At 44.5% G+C, this 23,010-nt stretch overlaps 2 protein-coding genes across 3 annotated transcripts in view; one reads left to right on the top strand and one right to left on the bottom strand.

Moving 5' to 3' along the window:
* The window catches only part of klhl13 (kelch-like family member 13), an 82,573-nt gene extending 82,068 nt beyond the window's left edge, over positions 1-505 (bottom strand). Inside the window, exon 1 of one of the 2 annotated variants that reach the window (XM_076274081.1) lies at positions 420-505. The gene's annotated coding sequence lies outside the window, so the exon portion shown is untranslated. The remainder of the gene's footprint in view (positions 1-419) is intronic. The other variant, XM_076274082.1, reaches the window with a different exon arrangement.
* A 1,062-nt stretch (positions 506-1,567) lies between these two features.
* wdr44 (WD repeat domain 44) lies at positions 1,568-22,968 on the top strand. Its single transcript, XM_076274296.1, has 19 exons — positions 1,568-2,262; positions 3,758-3,791; positions 4,812-4,889; positions 6,108-6,780; positions 8,013-8,146; positions 8,400-8,492; positions 8,643-8,779; positions 9,310-9,393; positions 9,954-10,212; positions 10,663-10,801; positions 13,560-13,624; positions 14,201-14,320; positions 15,053-15,175; positions 15,655-15,846; positions 17,678-17,779; positions 18,039-18,154; positions 19,927-20,054; positions 20,425-20,562; positions 22,124-22,968. The coding sequence occupies exons 1-19, from the start codon at positions 2,186-2,188 to the stop codon at positions 22,210-22,212; spliced, it is 2,781 nt and encodes a 926-aa protein (XP_076130411.1). The 5' UTR covers positions 1,568-2,185; the 3' UTR covers positions 22,213-22,968.
* The last annotated feature ends 42 nt before the right edge of the window (positions 22,969-23,010 follow it).

The raw sequence follows: 23,010 nt of genomic DNA, 5'->3' as shown, positions 1-23,010 counted from the left end.
TTCCAAGACGGACAAGCCTGCTCATGTTTATTTCGGAACTTCTAAAACTTAGCTGGCTAACCACCTAGCTAGCAAGTTAACCATCCGTATAACTTCAACCATCCTAAGGTACTACTGACTTTATCAGACCATAAATATACACGGTTAGGGTACGAAACAACATCAACCACTTTAAGTTTGTCTATACGATCCCGTATTTAACATGACAACTGTTAACTTCACCGGGTTAGAGGATTTGAAGAAAGGACAAAACATGAAGCATGGCTACGTTTCGCTGAACAGATTGGAACATAGCGGTTTAGCAGGTTAGCGCAATACACAGTACTTCAGGAAACGCGCAATTACCCTGAAGGCATTTGTATAACTATAGATTGTACTTCAAACACATCGAATAAACTTTTACATAGTGATTTCCCTACCTGCAACAACGGGATTTGTCCTTGTTTTCCTCTTAAACCCTCAAATCCACTCCACTCATGGACCTCTCTTAGGGCCCCGCCTCCTCGATAGTAAGTGGCTGTTTGTCGTTGAGAACAAAAATTTTCTCATCGTCAAGTGGGGAAGCAGTACGCCAATCAACATGACGTGTCGAAAACTTCCGTTACCAAAAGAAGCCAGTTGCGCAGGCACCGTAGGCATATAACGCTGGGATTGGTGGATATTGTAGACGTTTTACAGTTGTTCATTCGTCTGTGCATGTAATAAGTGTTTGTGTTTTGGCCAAAAAAATGTTCGATAATGTAAAAGCAGCAGCTCCACTGTGTGGGTTAGAGGCCACAGCACTACAAGACTAGCCAAACCTTGGGCTTAAACATTAGACAAATGTATTTTGTAGGCTAGAAGCAAAAACACATGGCCATACGACCCATCATAATGATTAGTTTTTGTGTTTCACATATAAAGAAGTAATTTTAACTAAAGGGTGTGGTTTTTTAATCCAATACGCTTTGGACAAATGCATTGTTCGTATAGCTTTACAATCGATGTGGAGAACTCTGTCCCTGCCACAGTATTTATCTACCCAGCTGTCAAGTTGGTCGCCATGTGGCGCATGGACAGAACAACAACGAGGGGTGAGTGTTGGGCGCTGCTGCTGACTTCTGAGGAAGCCCGATGTGACTGCACACTCCAGTGGCTAAACGTGGAAACTATGTTGAATCAGGGGCTGACCGCACTTGCACTTGCACCTGCACCCACAGCATTCAAGAGTAAGCCAAGAGAATTTGATACATTGCTGCTCAGTTAAATTCAAAACAAAGATAAATAAATATAAACAAAGTTAATCGTACAATATATAGTGAAATAATCTTGTCTCTGTCAATAGCTTTTCTATGTTTATACTGTATAATGTAAAACTATTTGCATAACTTGTTGAGTCTGTGTACTGGCCACGCCCACCCAGTGGAAGAGTGGTTTTACCAGACTGCCGTGTGACACGTTCATGCCATGATGTGCATTGACAAAGCATAGACATTATGGCATCATAACAACACTATTATATTCTTCGGCTATTTTTGCAATAACATGAAAATGTATGGAGCCAACTCAAGAGTGGACCTTTTCTCTCTATCCGTCAAACAAGCCCATCTGTCCGTTATTTGATACGGAACTAGCTGTCAAGTAGAATCACGCGAGATTTAGCTGCTAACCGAGATTTCGAGGTTCGCGAGAAAGTCACTTGGCAGTCAGCTTCCTTCTCTTGTTTTTATCACTCATCATGCATAGAGCGGTTTGTCTAACGATATTGCTTTCGTCCAGGGAACGACGTTAATAACTATAATCAGCGTTACAGGATATATTTAATGGTTCTGTTTAACAGTCCGGGATATTCGGAATCTATCTGCAACCTGTCAGCTAACGTTAGGCCACCTACCTACATCTAGCTTCGACAGCTAGCCAACTAGCCAGCTAGCCGTACACAGGTGACTTGTCTTAAAAGTGGCCTCTCCCATTTCTTATTGGTGTCTACCCAGGCAGTAATTCTTGAATTTGCAACGAGGATTCTTGGGATGTATGCCACGGAACCTGTATATGTTCCACTCTCCGTGTAACGTGACTAGTTTCGTATGATTGTGTTCTTTCAATCTCAAATCTAGCTAGCTGACGTTAACTCCAATCGCAGCGATTATTGAGTTAGGGCCCTTTGCATGTAGCCTTCTAGTCTAGCTACCCATAACGTTACTCGATGGCGTCGGATACAAGTGACACAGAAGAATTCTATGATGCTGCGGAAGATGTACATTTTACCCCCTCTCCAAATATGTAAGTATGCCCAAAAAGTTCCTCTCCTATTGTTTTGGTGTTGATGTTTCATTGTTGTTATTGTGACAAAATGTATCCATACCCTAACTAGAAATCCACTTGGGTTACATGTTGTTACGCTTTGCCTGGGAGGGTCCGCTAATTTGCCTGTGCATTATTTCTGACGTCACATTGTCTTGAAGTAGCCTACATAAAAGGCGTATGCTGTAATAAGATCTTAATCTTGCTAAATGATTTACTGAAATTTTCTTGAAAATTAGTCTATCCCCAGTCTCAGACATTCGAAGTCCACTGTCATTTTGTTGACATGTTTAGATGTTCTCTACATTTGCTGTTGCAGAGGCAGACTTCTGACACTGGTAAAATCCCTCTCTTAGATGTAGGCCTATCAACTATTTGGGGATATTTTGGAACAGTCTGACCATTTGTTAACTAACTTTACTATTCCTGTGTGGAAATCTTGGCCTTGAAATGATCTGGTATTTGGGTGTTTGTTTTCACAATACTGTCAGGTCAAAACAGGATGGAAAGAGAAAACAAATCTCTCTCTCTCTCCGGCTCGTACACGTACACACACACACACACACACACACACACACACCTTTCCATCTATTTTAAAGTTACCTCAAGGGTTTTCCACCCATAATCCTTTTGGAGCTTGGAGCTCTGTTTGGGTCCTTGGGCATAACTAAGTTGCCTTGATGTCAGATATTCCCTGCTAATGTGTGCACTTCATTTTAGCTGTGACAGTAAGAGAATTTGGCCAAGCGAAGTGTCTTTCTCCACATCCTCATAAGCGGAGCGTGTTGCCATGCTCTTGGCATAGACAATGGAGACAGATGGCATGAAAGACGAAGAGACAGAATTAGTGATCGCATGGAAATTTGATATATATGGTTTGATGTCACAGATTAGCCTTGATACTTTGCAGTCTTATTTGTTTGGTTTTGCTAAAGATACAATAGACAGCTCTTCACCAGCAGGAAACCTGAAGCCCATGTTAGGTAACGATTTCTCATCAGAAATCACAAACAAAAACAAAAAAAACACCACTTTAGTTTGACAACAGCCTAGGCTTACAGCATCTTGAGGAAAAGGAAAAAAAAAACAATCCTGGGGGTGAAAATGATCTGATGGCCCGGCCTAATGTCTAGGTTGTTTCTTATAGCCTAATATTTCGGTTGTTTCTACTGTATCTAACATGCACACATGCTTGCCTTTGTCTGAGAGTATGCAGATGAAGATGGAATGGAGACATCCTTGAAGATCATATACTATAGAAATAAATGCATGGGCTGGCTTACTAGTTATCCATTGCCATATTTTGTTTCTGTTTACTCAGTGTGGGGGTTTTAGGGGTATATGATTGAGCCATTTCAAAGCATAGGCATTAAGTGGTGTGAAGTGTATAGTTTAAAATGTTATTTATTCCCACCTTGTCATTTGTTCAGATACCGTAACATTCCCTGTCATTTTTTTGTTTTTTGTCTCACAGTTCACCTGCAAAGTTTGTCCTTCCCACTCCTCAGGTAAGATCAACAGCACTTCCACAAAGCACCACATTGACCTCACTGTGCCCTCTATTTATGGCGTTAGAAGATATTGTTTTCTCTGTGAAGAGTGTATCTTTGCCTGGGGCGAACAACATCTCCCTGTGTGTTCACGAGATGTGACACAGCTTGGGGTCAGAAATGAAGGGCAGTTCAGCCGGTATGTCTGAGTGCCAAGGCCCCTGTTGGTTTTTAGTTTAATTATTAGTCTGACGCGGGACAGCCAGACCCAAAGCAGGCAACAGGGAGAAGAAGAAGAAGGAGGAGGAAGGAAACAAGGACAGAGTGAAAGTTGACCACCTGAAGAGCCTGTACTTTCCCCCTCTGGCTAATAGACACGGTGTGCTTTGTTGCTTTATGTGCGGCTCGGTTTTAAATGTTGATGTTTTTGTCATGTTTCTGTTTCATGATACACCTCTGCATTTTATGTTGAGTATCCTGTATATGTGTATGTTGTCAGCAAAAAAAGATGGCCGGATCGGCTTTTTTTATAAAAGAGAGAAAAAGGGAAAGAAGGACACAGCTTCTCGGTCGGTCAAAGTTCTAACCCAAGACATGGAAACGGGATGAGAGGAAATATCTCTCACTCTATATAACTTCCCCTGAAATCTTTATTAGATCACAACTCCACTATATTCTACTGTCAATCCTCAGTCTCCTTCAAGCCTTCAACCAAAATAAACTAGATTAGAACATTAGCACACCTTATCAGGTGTCATGCTGTTATGAGTGCTATGTACACCAAACTCAAACTAATGAACCTAAGACACTGTCAAAATTATGTTTTCTAACAGGCTTGCTTTGGCTGAGGCCTTCACAGGGGCTTCAGAACTGTTTGATGTTTGCGTGAGTTTTGCACTGAGTAACGTGTGTTGTGTGTGTGTGTGTGTGTGTGTGTGTGTGTGTGTGTGTGTGTGTGTGTGTGTGTGTGTGTGTGTGTGTGTGTGTGTGTGTGTGTGTGTGTGTGTGTGTGTGTGTGTGGCTTGGGTTTGGTTCTAGGGTGCTAAGGAAAACCTGGTCCAGGAAGTCACAATAGGATTAGCCATACCAGAGTCCCGTAATGATGACTCCTTAAAGGTGGGTGTTTTGGAATATACTGTGTTATATGAACTGCCATGCTACTGTCAGTGCCATTACTACAAAAGAGAAAGCATAACCATGTGGAATGACTGTCAGTAGGCAGTTCATTTGAAACGGTAATAATGAATTTGCACGTATACAAACAGGAAATCTAGCTGTAGACCAGTATGAAGATGCACAACAACCAATCCCTATTTCTGTCTCCGTGTGCCCATTTTTTGTCTTCATATTCTGTCAGTTTCCTGTCTCTGTGTTGGCATCACATCTCTCTATTTTAAGTCTCCCTTTCAGCGTGAATTGTCCTGTCTGTTTGGTCTCCCTGTGTTTATGTTGCCCCTACTCTGTACTTAAGGATGCAACAGAGCTGTCAATGCCTATAATTACTTTTCCTTTCACAGAAATGTCAGGTATAGGTCAGCTTTAGAAGCATACTATTCATTACAAATTCATACTATTCAACTCACTATTTCATTAGGATTTAGGAGAATGAGCAGGGCAGATAGTTTTAAGTAGTATAACGATATATTGCTGTAGTAGTTTTAAGTGACTCAAGAGTGAGACAAGCAAGGAAGTTAGAAAGTAGTTAGTGAGGGGGTCTGCTCTATGAGAAAGTTAGTCAACTTCACCTTTGCAGTCAAAGTCCACATGTCTGGGACTATTGCAAGGCTCCGCATAGTAAGCATAGCAGGTCATATTGACTTAAGTTTGCCTTAACTCATGGCAACATAGGATACATTTTCATGTTAAATTGCCCCCCCCCCCCCCCCCCTTTAGTATTTTTTACTCTCTGTTTCCCTTATCTCTGTGTCCATCTTGCTGTTAGGAGAAGCTGGAAACAGACAACTGTCTGAACATAACTTATTGCTTTAGTCTGAGCCCTAGTACACACACACATACACACGCTCAGTTTTTATTCATCCAAAGTGTTTTTCTTATGGCTTCCAACCCAACTCGTACTTTTTGTTTCTCATTGTGTCTGTTGGCCTGCGTTCCAACCTCCCTCTGTCAATAAGCAAGGACTTAAATACCCAGGGGAGGACAGGTCATCATAATGCATTTGGTTTCACCTCACTAGTAACATGGCTTAATGACACCGCAGCAGAAACATAACACTTATAACACACAAAGCCACACTTGGCTCCCATATCTCTGTTAACATTTGTTTAAACCTTACACTCTTTGTCTCGGTGTCTATCTCCCTTTCTCTTCTGGCAGATCATTGACAGCATTATTGAGGAGAGCCAAAAGGACAACGGAGGGGATGAGGGTCTGCTCCAAGGGGATCAGGGGGAGAGGAGGACGGAGGAGAGGTCAGGAGCCGAAGAGCAGGCAGCATCAGCAGCCAGTGGGTCCAATGAGACGCCTGAAGTCCTCTCAAGGGTGGGTCTAGCGTCTGGAGGCGGCCAATCAGAACAGGAGGCGAGGGTGGTGGAGCAAGAACAGGATGTGAGCGCACAGGAAGATGCTGCACCGGCAGTTGTGGAGGCTCCGGGTGCGTCCGTGTCCGCAGGTGCATCGGCGACTCAAGAGCAGGCCCCTGCCCCGACGCCGCCCCCTCCGGACATCACCAGCGCCCTCGGTGGCCGGGCCGCCGTGGCCGAGCTGTCGTGTGGCGGGGACGCCGAGACGGAGCCCAGACCGGCCGACATCCTGGAACAGGTTCCCCTCACAGACACCATGGCTACGGACCAGGATCCCGGAGGGCCCTCCAAACCCCCCCGGCAGTTCACAGTGGAGCCCGACATCGTGGCCAGCACCAAGAAGGCACCACCGTCCAGACCGCCTCCTCCGAGTGGAGCGCCGCCCCCTCGACCGCCCCCACCCTCGCGCCCCACCCTCCTGCCCAGTAAGAAGTCCCAGGAGTCCATGCGGCCCACTGCGTTAGCAGGTAAGGCAACAGTGTTCGGTCCTTACATATGCTCCAGTCTCACACTGGCCCACTGAGAGTCACAAACCGGGCTAAGAAAAAGCCCCTTGCACACTTTTGGTCAGGGTTACTAAATGTAAGCAAGCCGTGAGTCAAACAACAAGCCCTCTGTATGTAAGGTTGAGCCAGTTGTTGGATTTGCTGGCTGAGTACAGCCTGTCTCTTAGAAGAAATGTTCTTCCCTTTGGCCAGCAGGGATTTTCCTGCTTCTGCGAACAGCTAGCATGAAATATGCTTTAACACAGTTCAGTTTTGTTTCAGCTCCTAGTATTGTGAAGAATTCCTAAAGCCATAAGGAAAATTAGCCAGTTGGCATCAGATTTATCCAGTTAGCCGGTCCATTTTGGTATTGTGGACTTGGCCTCCTGAAGGTGTCCAAAAAATCCTCCCACCAGAATACCAGAATTATACCAGAATTCTGTAATCGAATGAACCTATTATTTCTCATTGCTGAGGCAAATTTATGCTGGTACATGTTCACCTGTTGGGGACCTCAGGTAATTAAGCGACATGCCGGCACAATTCTCGCACTCCCACCTACACACACACACACACACACACACACACACACACACACACACACACACACACACACTCACTCACACACTCACACACAAATGAAGTGAGGCGACAGCTTTTTCACGAAACATATCGGAACATAATGTTCCCTAATTAGCGTTATTGGCTGTTTGGCGACGTCATTAATTATGCATTGTGCTGACATTTATGAGGGGACTGAGTGTTCCTAATGAGAGCGGCACGTCAATTTTGGAGACAAAAACGCAGGGAACGAGGGCAGATTATTAGTGCAATCTCTACATGGGCTGTGAGTGCGGGCCAGACTTGGAGAAGTTAGGCAGGAGGGAGGGACTGCTGTGTCATTTGTCAACACCAATTGTGTTGCACTAATAAGATCTGAACTGTTATTGATTTGTGATGGCTTCAGCCAAATTTGGGTAGCGCATTGCCTTGGGAATTAGCATCATGATGGATTGCTGTTGTTCAACGGCTGTAGAATATCAAGCCATTATTCTCATAAGAACGCACAGGTTTTGTGGATGAAGTCATGAGGATGATGTGGATGAAGAGTCCTGATGAGTGTGATGTGTTCTGATCAGAGCTCTGGTTCTGATGTGCGTGATCTGTCGCGTGATTGGCTGCTGAGTTCAACGGCGCTTTCTCTGCTTGGTCAGTTTCCGCAGAGCCGGACGAAGAGCCCTGTGGCCTGGTGTCTCCCAGCTCGACGGTACGCTCCCTCACCAAAGAGCTGCAGCACTCCCTGGACCTCGCTAGCGCCACCAGTGGGGAGAAACTCGTCACCGCACAGGTTTGTGTGTGTGTGAGAGTGACAATCATGCAACCAGGAAGGGCTAAGATGCTTTATAATGACACAGAACAGTTCTGTCAACACCAGGAATACAGTGACCCTGAAATTGTTGAGTTGGGATGACATATGGCATGACTGTGGTCAAAGGGGGATAATCATCCACTTAAGATTTGAAATATCAATTTATGTGTGTGTGTGTGTGTGTGTGTGTGTGTGTGTGTGTGTGTGTGTGTGTGTGTGTTTGTGTTTTCAGGAGAATGGCGAGCAAGACTCTTGTGCCAGTGGTAGTGAAACACCTGGACCACAAAGACCGCGCTCCAACTCGGGACGAGAACTCACTGATGAGGTGTGTGTGTGTGTGTGTGTGTGGAAGGTCATCATGATAGCTGTTTTTTTCCCCATTCCTTTTCCTGCTGAGGATAGAACTGCTTTTGCACTAAAGCATGTGGTTGTTGATGGGCTACTGAAGCTCTGACAAGGTGTGTGTCTGTGACAGGAAATTCTGGCGAGTGTGATGATAAAGAACCTGGACACCGGTGAGGAGATTCCTCTGATCCAGGCTGAGGAGAAGCTGCCCACTGGTATCAACCCCCTCACCCTGCACATCATGAGGAGGACCAAAGAGTACATCACGTAAGTGCATCATGAGAGCTATCCACAGAACTATCCACTGGACTACATTACCCATAATGCTAGACGATGCAACCTTTTACACCACACAGCTGTGTACATTACATCTGATAATAATAAAATTATGCATTTTTGTTTTGTATCACAGCCATGGTTTACCAGAATTGTAATAAAGTCAGTTGGTTATATTTTCAGCAATGAAAGTCAGTTCCTAAAAGCTCAAATACTATGTTCACTGTTTTAAGCGTGTGTACTAGACCCATGTCATAAACCTGTGTACTCCAATTTCTCATCAGCTCTCTTTAATTACTGAATCACCCTTTTAACTGGGTCTTGATTTTCATGGCCACTGTTTCAGTCTAGTCCAATTCTCCGGGGCTTGAGCAAAGACTGGGTTGAGTTAATCCACTTTTCCACAGTCTGATGTGGCTCAGCTCACAGAAACACACACACACACACACACACACACACACACACACCTTGGGCTCTCGTGGCTGTGGGCCCTGAGCTGTCAGTCTCATGTTTTCCTTCAGGAATGACGCAGCGCAGTCGGACGATGATGACAAGTCCTCGGCCCCCCTCACAGACACAGATGGAGGAAAGTTGAAGCAGAAGACGTGAGTGCTGCAAAGGCTCCTGTGTGTGTGTGTGTGTGTGTGTGTGTGTGTGTGTGTGTGTGTGTTGTGTGTGTGTTGTGTGTGTGTGTGTTGTGTGTGTGTGTGTGTGTGTGTGTGTGTGTGTGTGTGTGTGTGTGTGTGTGTGCGCATGTGTGTCACGGATGAAATTCATGCAGTCATGCTACTGTAAGCTCTCACCGGCTAAGAGTGTCTGCGAAATCTGTAACAATGACAGGTCTTACTCGTTGAGGGAGAAAGGAAAGAGGGCTTCGCTCTGCTTGTGTTTTTCTGAGTCAGCTGCCTGACATTAGATATCATCTATGTTTTTTTTTATCTCAGGATGTTAATTTAAAAAACTGTTTGAAATGGTCTGCTTGGTATTATTGTCTTTGAATTTGAGCGTTCCAAGAGGAGGTGTACAATAGTATTAGTATTGGCCTGTGTATAGGTAATTGTGTTAGTCAGCGTATGAGTGTGTTGCCTTTGGTGTTTCTTGCTGTGCGTGCATTTGATTTTGTGTGTGTGTGTTTGTGTGTGTGTGTGTGTGACACACCCTGCAGCACGCAGCTGAAGAAGTTCCTTGGCAAGTCGGTGAAGCGGGCGAAGCACCTGGCCGAGGAGTACGGCGAGAAGGCGGTGAACAAGGTGAAGAGCGTGCGGGACGAGGTCTTCCACACGGACCAGGATGACCCGTCCTCCAGCGATGACGAGGGCATGCCCTACACGCGGCCTGTCAAGTTCAAGGCTGCGCACAGCTTCAAGGGGCCCTTCGACTTCGACCAGATCAAAGTGGTCCAGGACCTCAGTGGAGAGCACATGGTGAGAGGGGGGGTGGGGGGGGGTTGAGGGATGGAGAGGTTGACAAAACAAGGAGGAACTGGTCGAGTAGCTGTTAAGTGTATACATGTATTGTGTGTGTGTGTGTGTGTGTGTGTATTTACCTTGTACATTCTTCTGTCAGGAAACACAATTGTGCTAGCTTTAAGAGCCTTTTGTGTTCATGTTCTCGTGTGTGTGTGTGTGTGTGTGTGTGTGTGTGTGTGTGTGTGTGTGTGTGTGTGTGTGTGTGTGTGTGTGTGTGTGTGTGTGTGTGTGTGTGTGTGTGTGTGTGTGTGTGTGTGTGTGTGTGTGTGTGTGTGTGTGTGTGTGTGTGTGTGTGTGTGTGTGTGTGTGTGTGTGTGTGTGTGTGTGTGTGTGTGTGTGTGTGTGTGTCTGGGTGTGTGTCTGGGTGTGATGGAGAGAGTAAAAGCCTCGTTCTCTTCTCCACAGGGAGCTGTGTGGACGATGAAGTTTTCCCACTGTGGCCGGTTGCTGGCCACTGCAGGGCAGGACAACATGGTCAGGATCTGGGTTCTCAAGAACGCCTTTGACTTCTTCAACAACATGAGGATCAAATACAACACAGAGGGTAATGTCCAACAGACGCACGAATAGACACTCGCACTAAGGCATGAGGTATACACACACACACACACACACACAGTATGTGGACAACCAAAATAGTAACCTACACTGCTAGCTCTGTGCCAGAGGTCTAACTAATTAATCATCACTGCCTCATAATGAATAAAGAATCGTCTAATTAGACCTCGTTGATATCAGTCACACACACACACACACACACACACACACGCACACGCACACACACATTTTCTGTATCAGCTGATTTATTAGGATTACATTGATACTATATGAGGACAAAGTGTAGTGGCATGCATGTGCTTTAGCATTAAGCCACTGAAGCTGTGGTTTTAATGATGTAAGTATGTCTTAGCCACAGCTTAATGGCATTACCATCTTCTCCAGTGTTCAACATAAGCCACTTTAGCAAGCTCTCTTACATGAGCTTTAAGGAATGGCACTGCTTTTACTGATTGAACTAATGGAAAAACTTCTAAAGGACGTCATGTCTTTCAAAGGACGTCATGTCTTTCATACTTTGTTTGATTGTAATTAGTTTGTGTGTGTGTGTGGAGCCAAATGTGGCTTTGTGTGTTATAAGTAGGGGTGTCACGATTCTCCAAATCCTCGATTCAATGTAATTTTCGATTTTAAAGTCACGATTCGATTCGATTTTCGATCTTTTTGAAATATTACTATTAATGCATTCCTTATATTTTATTTACTCTTTTTGGCCTTTTCTTTTTCGGGGGGGGGGGGGGGCTTTTATTTTGAAACCGATTTGAAACCGTTCCAACCGCGAGGTTGTAATGTAAACAGAACTAACTTTAGGCTAAAACAGAGACATGAACATAGTAAAATGAAACAACACAGAATGTTCATTTGATTGTTTCAGCACACTCCGAAGAGACCCAAGGTTAGTGTTCATGGAATATGTACTTATAAATGTGCATTTTAAGCCTTAAAGTAACTTTGGACTGTAATTAGACCATCTTTTCACTTGCTAAGTTGAGTATGCTGTTAGTTTTAATTGACGTGAATGAACGAATACTTCCACACCGGTGTTTTCAAAGTAGCAAGAGGGGCTTTGATTTCGGTAGGTTGATGTGTAGGCCTATATTTTAACTGGCTGCAGCCTAAAATTAGAGGAGTGTTGACGCTGCAGTTCAGCACGTGCATGTGTGTTTGTGCGTCTTGGCATACATGCTGGACCTGACATTGAGGGTGTGGCTGCATCGTCGATTCTACTTTTAAGTTCGAAGTTCGAGATTGAGATGTAATTTCGATCGATTTCGAAATAAAATCGAAATCGTGACACCCTTAGTTATAAGTGTTATGTTTCTGCTGCGGTGTCATTAAGCCATGTTACTAGTGAGGTGAAACCAAATGCATTATGATGACCTGTCCTCCCCTGGGTATTTAAGTCCTTGCTTATTGACAGAGGGAGGTTGGAACGCAGGCCAACAGACACAATGAGAAACAAAAAGTACGAGTTGGGTTAGAAGCCATAAGAAAAACACTCTGGATGAATAAAAGGTGTGTGTGTGTGTGTGTGTGTGTGTGTGTGTGTGTGTGTGGTGTTCGTTTGTGTATGTGTGTGGGGGTGTTCACATGTATGTTTGTGTATGCATTCCTGGTACAGTTGTTTGGACTATAAATTCTGCACATTCCACTGGCTTCGTAATCTGGCTAAAATATCCACTGTGTCACCTCATGCACAAACATGTGGAACGTGCTCTCTCTGAACTCAGGAAATCAGGTGGAGATAAAAAAGCCAAAATGCATTAGGCTTAATACAAATATTTCCACGCAGAATTGGTGTAGATCTGGTCATTAGCTTTCTTTCTTGCTTGAGTGGTTATGGTTAGCCCAACTTTGTTTATTCAATGTCCTGTCCATTTATTTCTCTTCCACTCTAAAAAAAAGTAAAAGATACTTGTATACGTGATATGCTAGTACGCGGCTTCTCTGAAATCTTTGGTCAGTATATTGTACCATTTACTATGAGTGTTGGAAATTCATTTTTTTGTCAGGGAAAGTCATATATACATTGTGATATATGGATCCGGTGGCATATTCCAATGTGTCTAGCCAGAGACTTTCTAATGAGGAGACACAGCACTCAAAAAATCATCCATAGAAATGCATGGGGTTAGTTTGTAACGCCAATATGGCCGTTGTCTACACATATCCCACCCCTTCCTTTTTTTTTTTTTAAAGTATATTTTTGGGGCCTTTTTATGCCTTTAATTTGATAGGACAGTGGAGAATGACAGGAAGCGAGTGGGAGAGAGAGTCGGGGTGGGATCCGGAAAGGACCACGGGGCGGGAATCGAACCCGGGTCGCCAGCGTATGGTGCAGGTGCCCCAGCCAGTTGCGCCACGGCTGGGGCCATCCCACCCCTTCCTTGGCAAAACGTCAACATGTGTATACATTGAGCCAATTATGTGCTGTGTTGTGCAGTCATCCTGCCAATCATGTGTTGTGAACGCCGCTGAAGCACGCTTGGTGTCGTGAAGCCTTGCGCACGCGCATTTCTGCCGAATAGGATGCCCGATGAGTACCCAAAAAGCGTTGCAATATGGCCACTGAGTGGAGGGACTTGCCTAAAGGACTTTGGTCTAGCTCTGAGACTACTGTGTGCACAAACAAATGGCTGTGCTCTCCCCTGATCTCTGGCTGGGTGCCACCTTCCATTCATTCATCCATCTTTTCTTTCTCTCTCTCTCTCTCTCTCTCTCTCTCTCTCTCTCCCCCCCTCAAGGTCGTGTGTCTCCTTCTCCGTCCCAGGAGAGTCTGTGTTCCTCCAAGTCTGACACCGAGGGAGCAGTAAGTCTCTTCCGAAATCTCCAGCGTAAACAAGTCTGAGCTTTTATGTGTGGGCACGCCTGGCTCCCCTCAGCGTGGGGGCTCTTGCTCAAGTGCTTTGTTTGCTCTCAGGTGGAGTTTATGGGGCAGGTTTGGTCGTGCAGCAGGAAAGAAAAAAAATAGAATCAAATCTAGAAAAGAAAAGAAACTATTGTCCTTCCTCAGATCAAGTCTGCAGCACTGTCACTACTCCACTGTCACTGTTCTAGTAATGCTTCTTCTTTTCTTTTGGCCATTGTCCCTTGGCCATTACTGAATGAAGACTACCAATGGTGCTAGCAATGGTACATAATTACACTGGTATTAGCAATGCATGGGGATCTTTCTGTTTTCAATGGTCTATAAAGTTGCCAGAAATGGTAAACATTATTATTATTATTATTATTATTATTATTATTATTATTATTATTATTATTATTATTATTGAGTGAAGGTCAATAGGACACTGAGTGCAGAAGAAGGAAGAGCTGTGTGAATACAGTAATGTAATGTTTGCCTGGTTGAACACCTTCCTGAATCTTCACTGTTGTTTTACAGATGGGCAGTGGGGTTTCAGAGGACCCCGACATGGAGGACAGGAACGCCCCCTTCCGGCAAGTTCCGTTCTGCAAATACAAAGGACACACAGCCGACCTGCTGGACCTGTCTTGGTCAAAGGTCAGTGAGGACTTCTATGTTGGCCCGTCAGAGTGTTGACAAATAAGGTTACTATGGCGCTAAGGCGGGTTGGAACATTCATCTCAACTTGTTTACGTTCCACCCTCTCTCAGCTTGAAGGCATCTCACGTCAACACGTATGCTATCTCTCCTTCATCAAATCACTTACTGGGTGTTGGTTCTTACAGTACAAAGGCTTGCTGCATTTATATTCAGCAGATATGTTTAATACAGGGTTGTTCTCCCCACAGTGAGGGAGTAGAGTGACACACAAACAGACAATAGTTAGGAGGAAAAACTGTCAACAAGAAAATAGAGAATAACTGTCAACAAGAGAATAGAGGCACTGGGATGACATGCATATTAGGTGCACACTACACAGGTGAGATTGTCACTGTCCAAACACCTCCTGTCATGATGTCAGTGTCTCACAGGTGCATCCTAGTTGATTTACCAACCCAACAGATGGGAAGTAATAACCCTGCTTGTGCATGGACATGCCATGGCATGACAGAACACCATTATAGGCCACAACAATGGGAACATGTAGCCCCGAAGGCTGTTTCTGGTAGCAGCCCCTTGCTGCCCCAGCTGAAAAGGCCATCTCCTGAAAATGCCCTGCCTGCCTCTGAGCTGGTCCTTATCGCCCATAAAGCTAGAGCTCCTGTCTGTGTGTATCGTCCCCCCGGGCCTCACTTGAGAGTCTGTCTCCTGTCTCTGCCTCTGACACAGAACTACTTCCTGCTGTCGTCGTCCATGGATAAGACGGTGCGTCTGTGGCACATATCCAGACGGGAGTGCCTCTGCTGCTTCCAGCACATAGACTTCGTCACAGCTATCGCATTTCACCCCAGGGTGAGTGTCAACAGGGTCCTTCTCACTGTGTGTGAGTGTGAGTGTGAGTGTGTGTGTGTGTGTGTGTGTGTGTGTGTGTGTGTGTGTGTGCGTGTGTGCGTGTGTGCGTGTGTGTGTGTGTGTGTGTGTGTGTGTGTGTGTTTGTTTGTGTGTTTGTGTTTGTGTGTGTGTGTGTGTGTGTGTGTGTGTGTGTGTGTGTGTGTGTGTGTGTGTGTGTGTGTGTGTGTGTGTGTGTGTGTGTGAGTGTGTGTGTGTGTGTGTGTGTGTGTGAGTGTGTGTGTGTGTGTGTGTGTGTGTGTGTGTGTGTGTGTTTTATTTCTTTTTGTCTCTTTCATTTTACGTCTCTCAGTGGACTGCAGACTGAGTATTCATGCACCTGTACTTGGCTGTGTTTGTGTGTGTTGAATTACAATTGAATCGTCCCCTCTCGCTGTCTCGCTCTCTGCTTCCTCTGTTCCTCTGTGTCCTCCTTTTTCCAGGATGACCGATACTTCCTGAGTGGCTCTCTAGACGGTAAGCTGCGGCTGTGGAATATTCCGGATAAGAAGGTGGCTCTGTGGAATGAGGTGGACGGCCAGACCAGACTCATCACCGCAGCCAACTTCTGCCAGAATGGCAAATACGCTGTCATCGGCACCTATGATGGCCGCTGCATCTTCTATGACACAGAGGTGTGTGTGTGTGTATGTTTAGGTGACTGTGTGTGTGTGCGTGTGTGTGTGTGTGTGTGTGTGTGTGTGTGTGTGTGTGTTTCTGTATCAAAAATCCCAAATCTATTCACGATCCCAGGAGTGTGATGAAAACCACCCCTCTCACCTGGCCTTTTGTTTGGGTGAAACTGACTGGCGGAGACCCAAATTGCCACTCAATGCTGTCTTTGTGCCCTTGACTGCGCCAGAGGGATGATCTCAGATCAGTCTGCCTGTGTTCAGGCTCCAGTCTCCCTTCAGCGCCATTGTTTTGATGCCTTTAATGAAACGTTCCATTTGCACTGTATGAACAACTCTGAATTGTAGTACAACAGCACTAATGAAGTCACTCAACCAAACAACAGGGAGGGACTGTGGGGAGTCATTCTCTACGTGCAGTGAAATGTTCATCATGATTAGATTTTAATTGAGTTGTTGTACATAGAGGTGTGTGTGTGTGTGTGTGTGTGTCTGTGTGTGTGTGTGTGTGTCTGTGCGTGCATGCATATGCATGTGTATGTATAATGAGAGATGAGGTGTGTGTGTGTGTACTGATTATTGATTATATTTTGAGAGCAATTACGGGAGTAAGTGTAAGTACTGCTCAGCAGATGGAGCATGAAACTGTAGCCTCTTGTGTCAGAGGGCTCGGTGCTTCTGTGAGCTCATACACATGGGGACGTCTCTATTGCAAACCTATTAAAATTCCTGGAGCAGAGATTACACAAACAAAGCAAGAAGTACTAGTTCAAGGGTCGCGAGCCGCATGCGGCTTTTTGCCTCCTCTTGTGTGACTCACGGCTGCTCAAATATGTTCTCACTTCTTATAGGATTTAAGATTTTTGTTTTTTAAATATATTTCTGATAAATCATAGCCTGGAGATTCCAGACCCTGGTAATCTAGAAAGATTAAGGGTCTGGCCACGAATAATGTAATGGCCCAACTCGAGGGGCGGCACCAAGCGTGCATTTGAAAATCTCACTGCACACAATTGGATAAGACTATACGGCCAATGTTTACTGACTAATTCCGGACTTCGACACAATAACACTGACCGTCATCTGTTTAGCTCGCCTTTGGCCCGCCTATATCAGATACACCGATGTGATTGGCTCCCAGCGATACAAGTGGCAAAAGTAACGTGCATCATTACTCATTGCCAGAGTGTCTCACAGAGACAATTCAAATTGTGCTCTTATGAGAACTCCGGATTTTCCAGGGGTAGATAAATCAAAATGCATGCAAATATTAGCTAAGCACAAATTGAGGAACACATGGCATTCAAAAAGGATTTGTAGCAAAACATGTTTATAACCACAGTTACACAACGCCATAAAAAACATGTTCTGCATGTTAGTTTGGTACTTGGTATGCCAGACTTAACTGATGCATAAAGCTTCAAACCTGAACATTTCCAGAGTTTTCCAAAAGACACTGACCTTCGCAAGTACAAGGTAAAGGTAGGCTATTTAAACGTCAGTCAGAGAAGCAGACTCGTTTTCTTTCTGTTCATTTTCTTTTCGAAAACTAGGCTCTTTTGAGTGGTGTGGATTTTTTTTTTTTTTTTGGCTCTTCATGCTGGACTGATTAGCCACCCCTGTACTAGTTGAATAGAAAGACCATAAACCCTTTTGTAATTGTTTGCTTTGAATGTTACATCTAATGTCTTTTTGCATTCATCACTTGACTCTGTCCGACATTTTTACTATTGATTTATTCTGAATATCTTGTTTTGTGGATTTTGAGTCAAACATGAATACATGAATACATGAATTTGTGTGTGTGTGTGTGTGTGTGTGTGTGTGTTTCCAGCGGCTGAAGTACCACACCCAGATCCATGTGCGCTCCACCAGGGGCAGGAACCGCGTGGGCCGGAAGATCACAGGCATCGAGCCTCTGCCGGGGGAGAACAAGGTACAGCAGTGATGCCAGAACAACTGCCCAATATCTCATCTGTGTTTGTGTGTGTTTGCGTGTGAATGCTGTGAATGCTGAATGGGAATTTTTGATAATTGATTTTTGTAATTGCCATCCAGTCACTGTGTCTCCAGTATTTCTTATACAGAGAACTGTCAACTGTCAACAACTATTTTGAATATTATTTGAACAGTCTGCCATATATTAATTAGTATTATACTATTATCTTTCATTTAAAACAATTCCTCCTCCATAGATCCTGGTGACATCCAATGACTCCCGTATTCGCCTGTATGACTTGAGGGATCTCTCTCTGTCTATGAAGTACAAGGGCTATGTCAACAGCAGCAGCCAGATCAAAGCCAGCTTCAGGTGAGACACACTGCAGTGTGTTGAGTTGGGTTTCTCCAAAAATAGGATAACTGCAGGTGTAACACATGTTAGATATATAGTATTAGTGTCACAGAATTCAGTTTACTTGAAGTGTTACTATAAGATTTATTCATGAGCAAAGGTCACAAACGTAAACGGAATCAAAAAGTCTTAAATACAACTTTCGGTTTTTAAGGCCTAAAAAAGTCTTAAATTGTATGGGATGTCTTGAATTTTTGAAAGGGAGGTATTAAATTTGCGTATGGGACCGCCAGCAAGTGCAAGAGCGAGTGAAATGTCTCTATCCGGTTTTTCGTGTATTTAAAACGCAATTGTATAAGTGACTATAAGGCAACGGGAGGAAATGTAGTGGTTACAGAGTGAAGATGTTTTCACGGGTGTGGTTAAAGGTGTGAAAACGGTAATAATATGTACAAATATGCCTGACGTTTTCGTGGTGTAGCCGTGGCCTGAGAGATATGCAGGTAGCCTACGTGAGGTAGAATGAGCGGGAGAAAAGAGTTGGTAAGCCAGTTAGCGATAGGGCCATACGTTGGAATTTAGGCAGGACATAGCCTATGGATTTTAAAAGCCCTGTCCGGTGCAGCCATAACCAGGACGCATATTTGTCCTTTTTGGAGTTGCGCTGGGCATCATGGTTTCACAAACTATGGACGTGAAGACTGCTGGTCAAATTATGCGCAGTGATTCTGTCACTCGTCTGATAATTTGCTGCGAAGGAAGGAACCACGGACTGACAGAAAAAGAAAACAAACGTTTTCGCAATCAGGAGGAAATATGTTAAGTTGATCTGTTTGCATCTTTCCAGCGTGTGTTGCTGGCCTAGCCTAGGGAAGAAAATATCTGTCTAAGTTATAATACCTGTAATATCTGTCAACAGCTTGCTTGCCAGCCTTTCCCAGTAGGCCTACTTCGCAAAAGTTGTGAAATATAGCTGCATTTTTTTTAATGTCGGCGACTGGCTACATAAAAAAAAAAAAAAAAAACGTGCGTTCATAATACGTGCGTGCTTGAGATGAAACCAGCGGTTTTCAGCAGGATCATGCGAGGAGGACCTGTCTCTTAATTAATTTAAAACAAGTCAATGGTTTTACAATGTTTCAGTCAAGCTTTGGTTGGTTTAGATATAGGTATGCATAGGTATGCAAAATGTAAAGTCGTGGATTAACTTTAATTTGCTGTGCTGCATATGGGACAATAGATGCACATAGTACATGATATAAAGTAGGCCTATTAAAATATTTAAATAGCTTAGTCTAACTTTGAAAAAAATATTGAAGGGAATCCAGTCCAGTGCACATGTCTTTGGCAAGTAGCCTAGGCTACTACAGACACAGGTGAAGAACAGTCAGCCTCAGCCAGTAAGCACAACCAGATATGTACAGCCAGCTTCAAAAGCAAGCAGCCCAGACCCTAAAATTGGGCATTTATAGCTTTGAAGGTAATTCACACACAATTATTTTTCTTTCGCCAAAATATATGTGGTAACTTCTGTAGACATCCAAAATGGGGTGGGGGTTAAAATTAGTAGGAAAAAAAAAACTATTGCATAAAACAGTTTTAAGTTGTTGTATGTATCTTTTTGCCGTGGTATAGTCTTAATTTTTTCATTTAGATGTCTTGAAAAGGTCTTAAAAGTCTTTAAATTTGCACTTGGAAAATGTGCAGATACCCTGTGCAAAGATATACAGTAATGTGTGTTTACAGTAAATGCATATGGGTGAACTGTACATACGTTCATGTGCCTGCAGCCATGATTACTCCTTCATCGTGAGCGGCTCCGAGGATAAGTACGTGTACATCTGGAGCACGTACCACGACCTCAGCAAATTCACCTCAGTCAGGCGTGACCGCAATGACTTCTGGGAAGGCATCAAAGGTAAGAGTTAGGTCAGGAATGGCATCAGAGTTGGCCAATGTTTGACGTCTGGCTGCCCACCATTGCCCATCTTCTCCAACTATTAATCTGTGTACACATAATTATAAATTAAAATGATAGTGAAATGTTATAAACAGTAAACAATTACTGGCACTGTAGCAAAGGCTGAGAACAGTTACCCCATACATACTCAACTGTAAGGAGACATTACTCCTTTAAAATGGCATGTTAATCAGTAGTAGCCAGTTAGGGCCCCTGTGGAATGCTGACGTGATGGTCATCAGTGTGTTAAATGTTAAGTCAGACAGGTGCCTATTTTTAGCTCTGGTAGTGGTTGAGAGCCCTGACCTCTGCTCACTGTGTTCCGTAGCCCACAATGCCGTGGTGACGTCGGCCATCTTTGCACCCCACCCGGGGCTCATCGTGCCTCAGGAAGCAGGGGGCGCTGAGAAGCCTGACCCAGAGGTCAAGAGCAACGACTCTACCGACTCCGAGACCATTCCCTCAGGTAAGAACACCTCGGATCAGGGGTCGAGCGTGCTGACAATCGAGCTAAAAACCCAGGCTGCTAGTTTTCACGCCAGCACTGCTCTTGAGGCGTCTGGGAATGAGGTTTACTAACGTTCCACATGCACAGCTATGCTAGCTGGCATCCGTTACACTCACCCTCCTAAACCTCACTCCCGATCCAGGTCACGGCACCAATGTAATTTGCATTGTGTTGAACCTCCGTGGTTCAGCCCTGCACACGCCCGGGCTCGAACCCATGAACAGCAGCACCTCGGATCGGGAGTCGAGCGTGCTGACAATCGAGCTAAAAGCTCAGGCTGCTAGCTTTCATGCCAGCACTGCTCTTGAGGCATCGGAGAGGGAGGTAAACAAAAGCTTCTTTACAAGGGCCAAGACCCAGAACTGAGGTCTCTGCTCAGAAATGATACGATTCAGTTTTCAGTGGAGAGTTACTGCTGGGAGGGGTAGCTATACAATGGTACAATTCAGTGTCTGTCTCTCAAAGACATGAGCATAGCTTGTCTTCTGGAGCTCAAAGGGATGAGGTCTTGACCCACAGAAGACGTAATTTGAAGTACAGCACTTGGGCCCTAGTGGCGAGAGCACTGAATCCCAGCCACCTTGTCTCTCATCCTTGTCTCTCATCCGTGGAATGTTTCAAAGTAGAAAAAACACACTTCCAAACTTCAGCATACATGACACATTGGATTTTTGCGAACAACATAAAGCATAACTGAGGCATAAAACTATTTGAAGTGTTGAGTTGAGTTGAATGAGTTTGAAAGAGTTTGTGTAAAGACGGAGATTGCGGCTTTAGGAGACAATGTACTTGTTGTGTGCTCTGCCTCTCCTCTGGACTTCTTGAGTTACCGTGACTGACGGAGCGTGCAGCCTCCTCAGAGGCTCTGTTCCCTTGGCAACACATGGCCATAGCACTGAAAGCTCCAGTCTGCTACTCCGCTGTGCCGGTGTACAGAGAGAGAGACAGAGACAGAGAGAGAGACAGAGAGACACAGAGACAGAGAGAGAGACAGAGAGAGAGACAGAGAGAGACAGAGAGAGAGACAGAGAGACAGAGAGAGAGACACAGAGAGAGACAGAGAGAGAGACACAGAGACAGAGAGAGAGACAGAGAGAGAGACAGAGAGAGAGACAGAGAGACACAGAGACAGAGAGAGAGACAGAGAGACACAGAGAGAGAGACAGAGAGACACAGAGAGAGAGACAGAGAGACACAGAGACAGAGAGAGGGACAGAGAGAGAGACAGAGACAGAGAGCGACTATTGACTGCTAGTTCACAAGTTATCAACAAGTTATCAGCCATTTCTGTTTTGTTGCCATATGAGCCCTGGCCTTGGACTACATACATAAGCTTTGGATATTGGGACTTGACATGGTAATAGTTGAGAGTTGGTTCTTGCAGAGAGAAAAATCATGCTTTCTTGCTTCAACAGTAATGCTGTCAGCAGACTTTCTTCTCATCAGAGAAAACTCTGGCACCTCTTACCAGTCGGTGACTGTTCTGTTTTATTTTTGTCCTCTCTTTTGTCTCCTTCAGGAGCTCTGAAAACAGACCACAGTGAAGTACTCCTCTCCGCAGACTTCACCGGCGCCATCAAAGTCTTTATCAACGTCAAGAAGTACTGATCTCTCCTGATGCCTTACAGTCGCTCTCTTCTCCCACTGACTGTCCGGAAGAGACAAACTCCCCAAGAACACGTCAACAGTTGTTTTTCCCCCCAAAACTGGATGGGAGTTCGGTCCACTGTTCCCCTCTAACCACCAATCTCCAGCCAGAGAGTGCTCTGGGGAGGACGGAAGTGACATTCGTAGAAAGCATTCCGCCTCCACGGAGAACAAGGACCCTGACACTACGGGATTATGGACATGCAGAGGAACATGTCAAACATTTCAACAAAACGCCACAACGCCATGCCTTTCATGATATCCTTATCTTTTCCTGTTTGTGTATAACATGAAACTGTGTTCTTAGTTTGGAGAAATCTATTGCTTGAGGAGAGTGAGTGTGGAATGACAGTTCACAGTAGCATATACTGTAGGATGAGACAATGATCCTGGTTAGATGAACCCATTCTCCTGGATGATTGATAACCCTGTAAGACATTAATAATCACTTACAGCATTGTGGTGAATGAGGTGATTTGTCCTCTACGTAAACTGACACACATAAACGATTATTCGCTCTCGCTGCTTTTTTATTCTTCTTCCCTGTCTGCCTCATTAATAGTCATGCGATGGCTTTTCAATGGAACGGTTGTCATCGTACATTTCAAATTTAGGACTAACTCTGATCATTTCCTTTACCTATTCTTATTTGTGTATTTGTCAGTGTTATTTTATGTGTTGTAAAAAAGAACAATAAATTGAACCACTTTTCTAACAGTTTATGACTCATTTAATAAACTATTATGGGTTTATCATGCT

The sequence above is a fragment of the Alosa pseudoharengus genome, unplaced genomic scaffold (genome assembly GCF_046254945.1).
Source record: "Alosa pseudoharengus isolate Yale_2024_CS ecotype anadromous, Long Island Sound unplaced genomic scaffold, YU_APseudo_1.1 YU_APseudo_1.1_scf_8, whole genome shotgun sequence".
Classification (NCBI taxonomy): Eukaryota; Metazoa; Chordata; class Actinopteri; order Clupeiformes; family Clupeidae; genus Alosa; species Alosa pseudoharengus.
Note: the sequence above shows the minus strand (reverse complement) of the source record. Positions and strands in the feature narration are given on the sequence as shown.

Coding starts and splice junctions, on each gene's coding strand:
- wdr44 (XM_076274296.1), top strand. CDS start 2,186: ATGGCGTCGGATACAAGTGACACAGAAGAATTCTATGATGCTGCGGAA. Junction 6,781..8,012: donor GCGGCCCACTGCGTTAGCAG/GTAAGGCAACAG, acceptor CTGCTTGGTCAG/TTTCCGCAGAGCCGGACGAA. Junction 15,847..17,677: donor GCATCTTCTATGACACAGAG/GTGTGTGTGTGT, acceptor GTGTGTTTCCAG/CGGCTGAAGTACCACACCCA.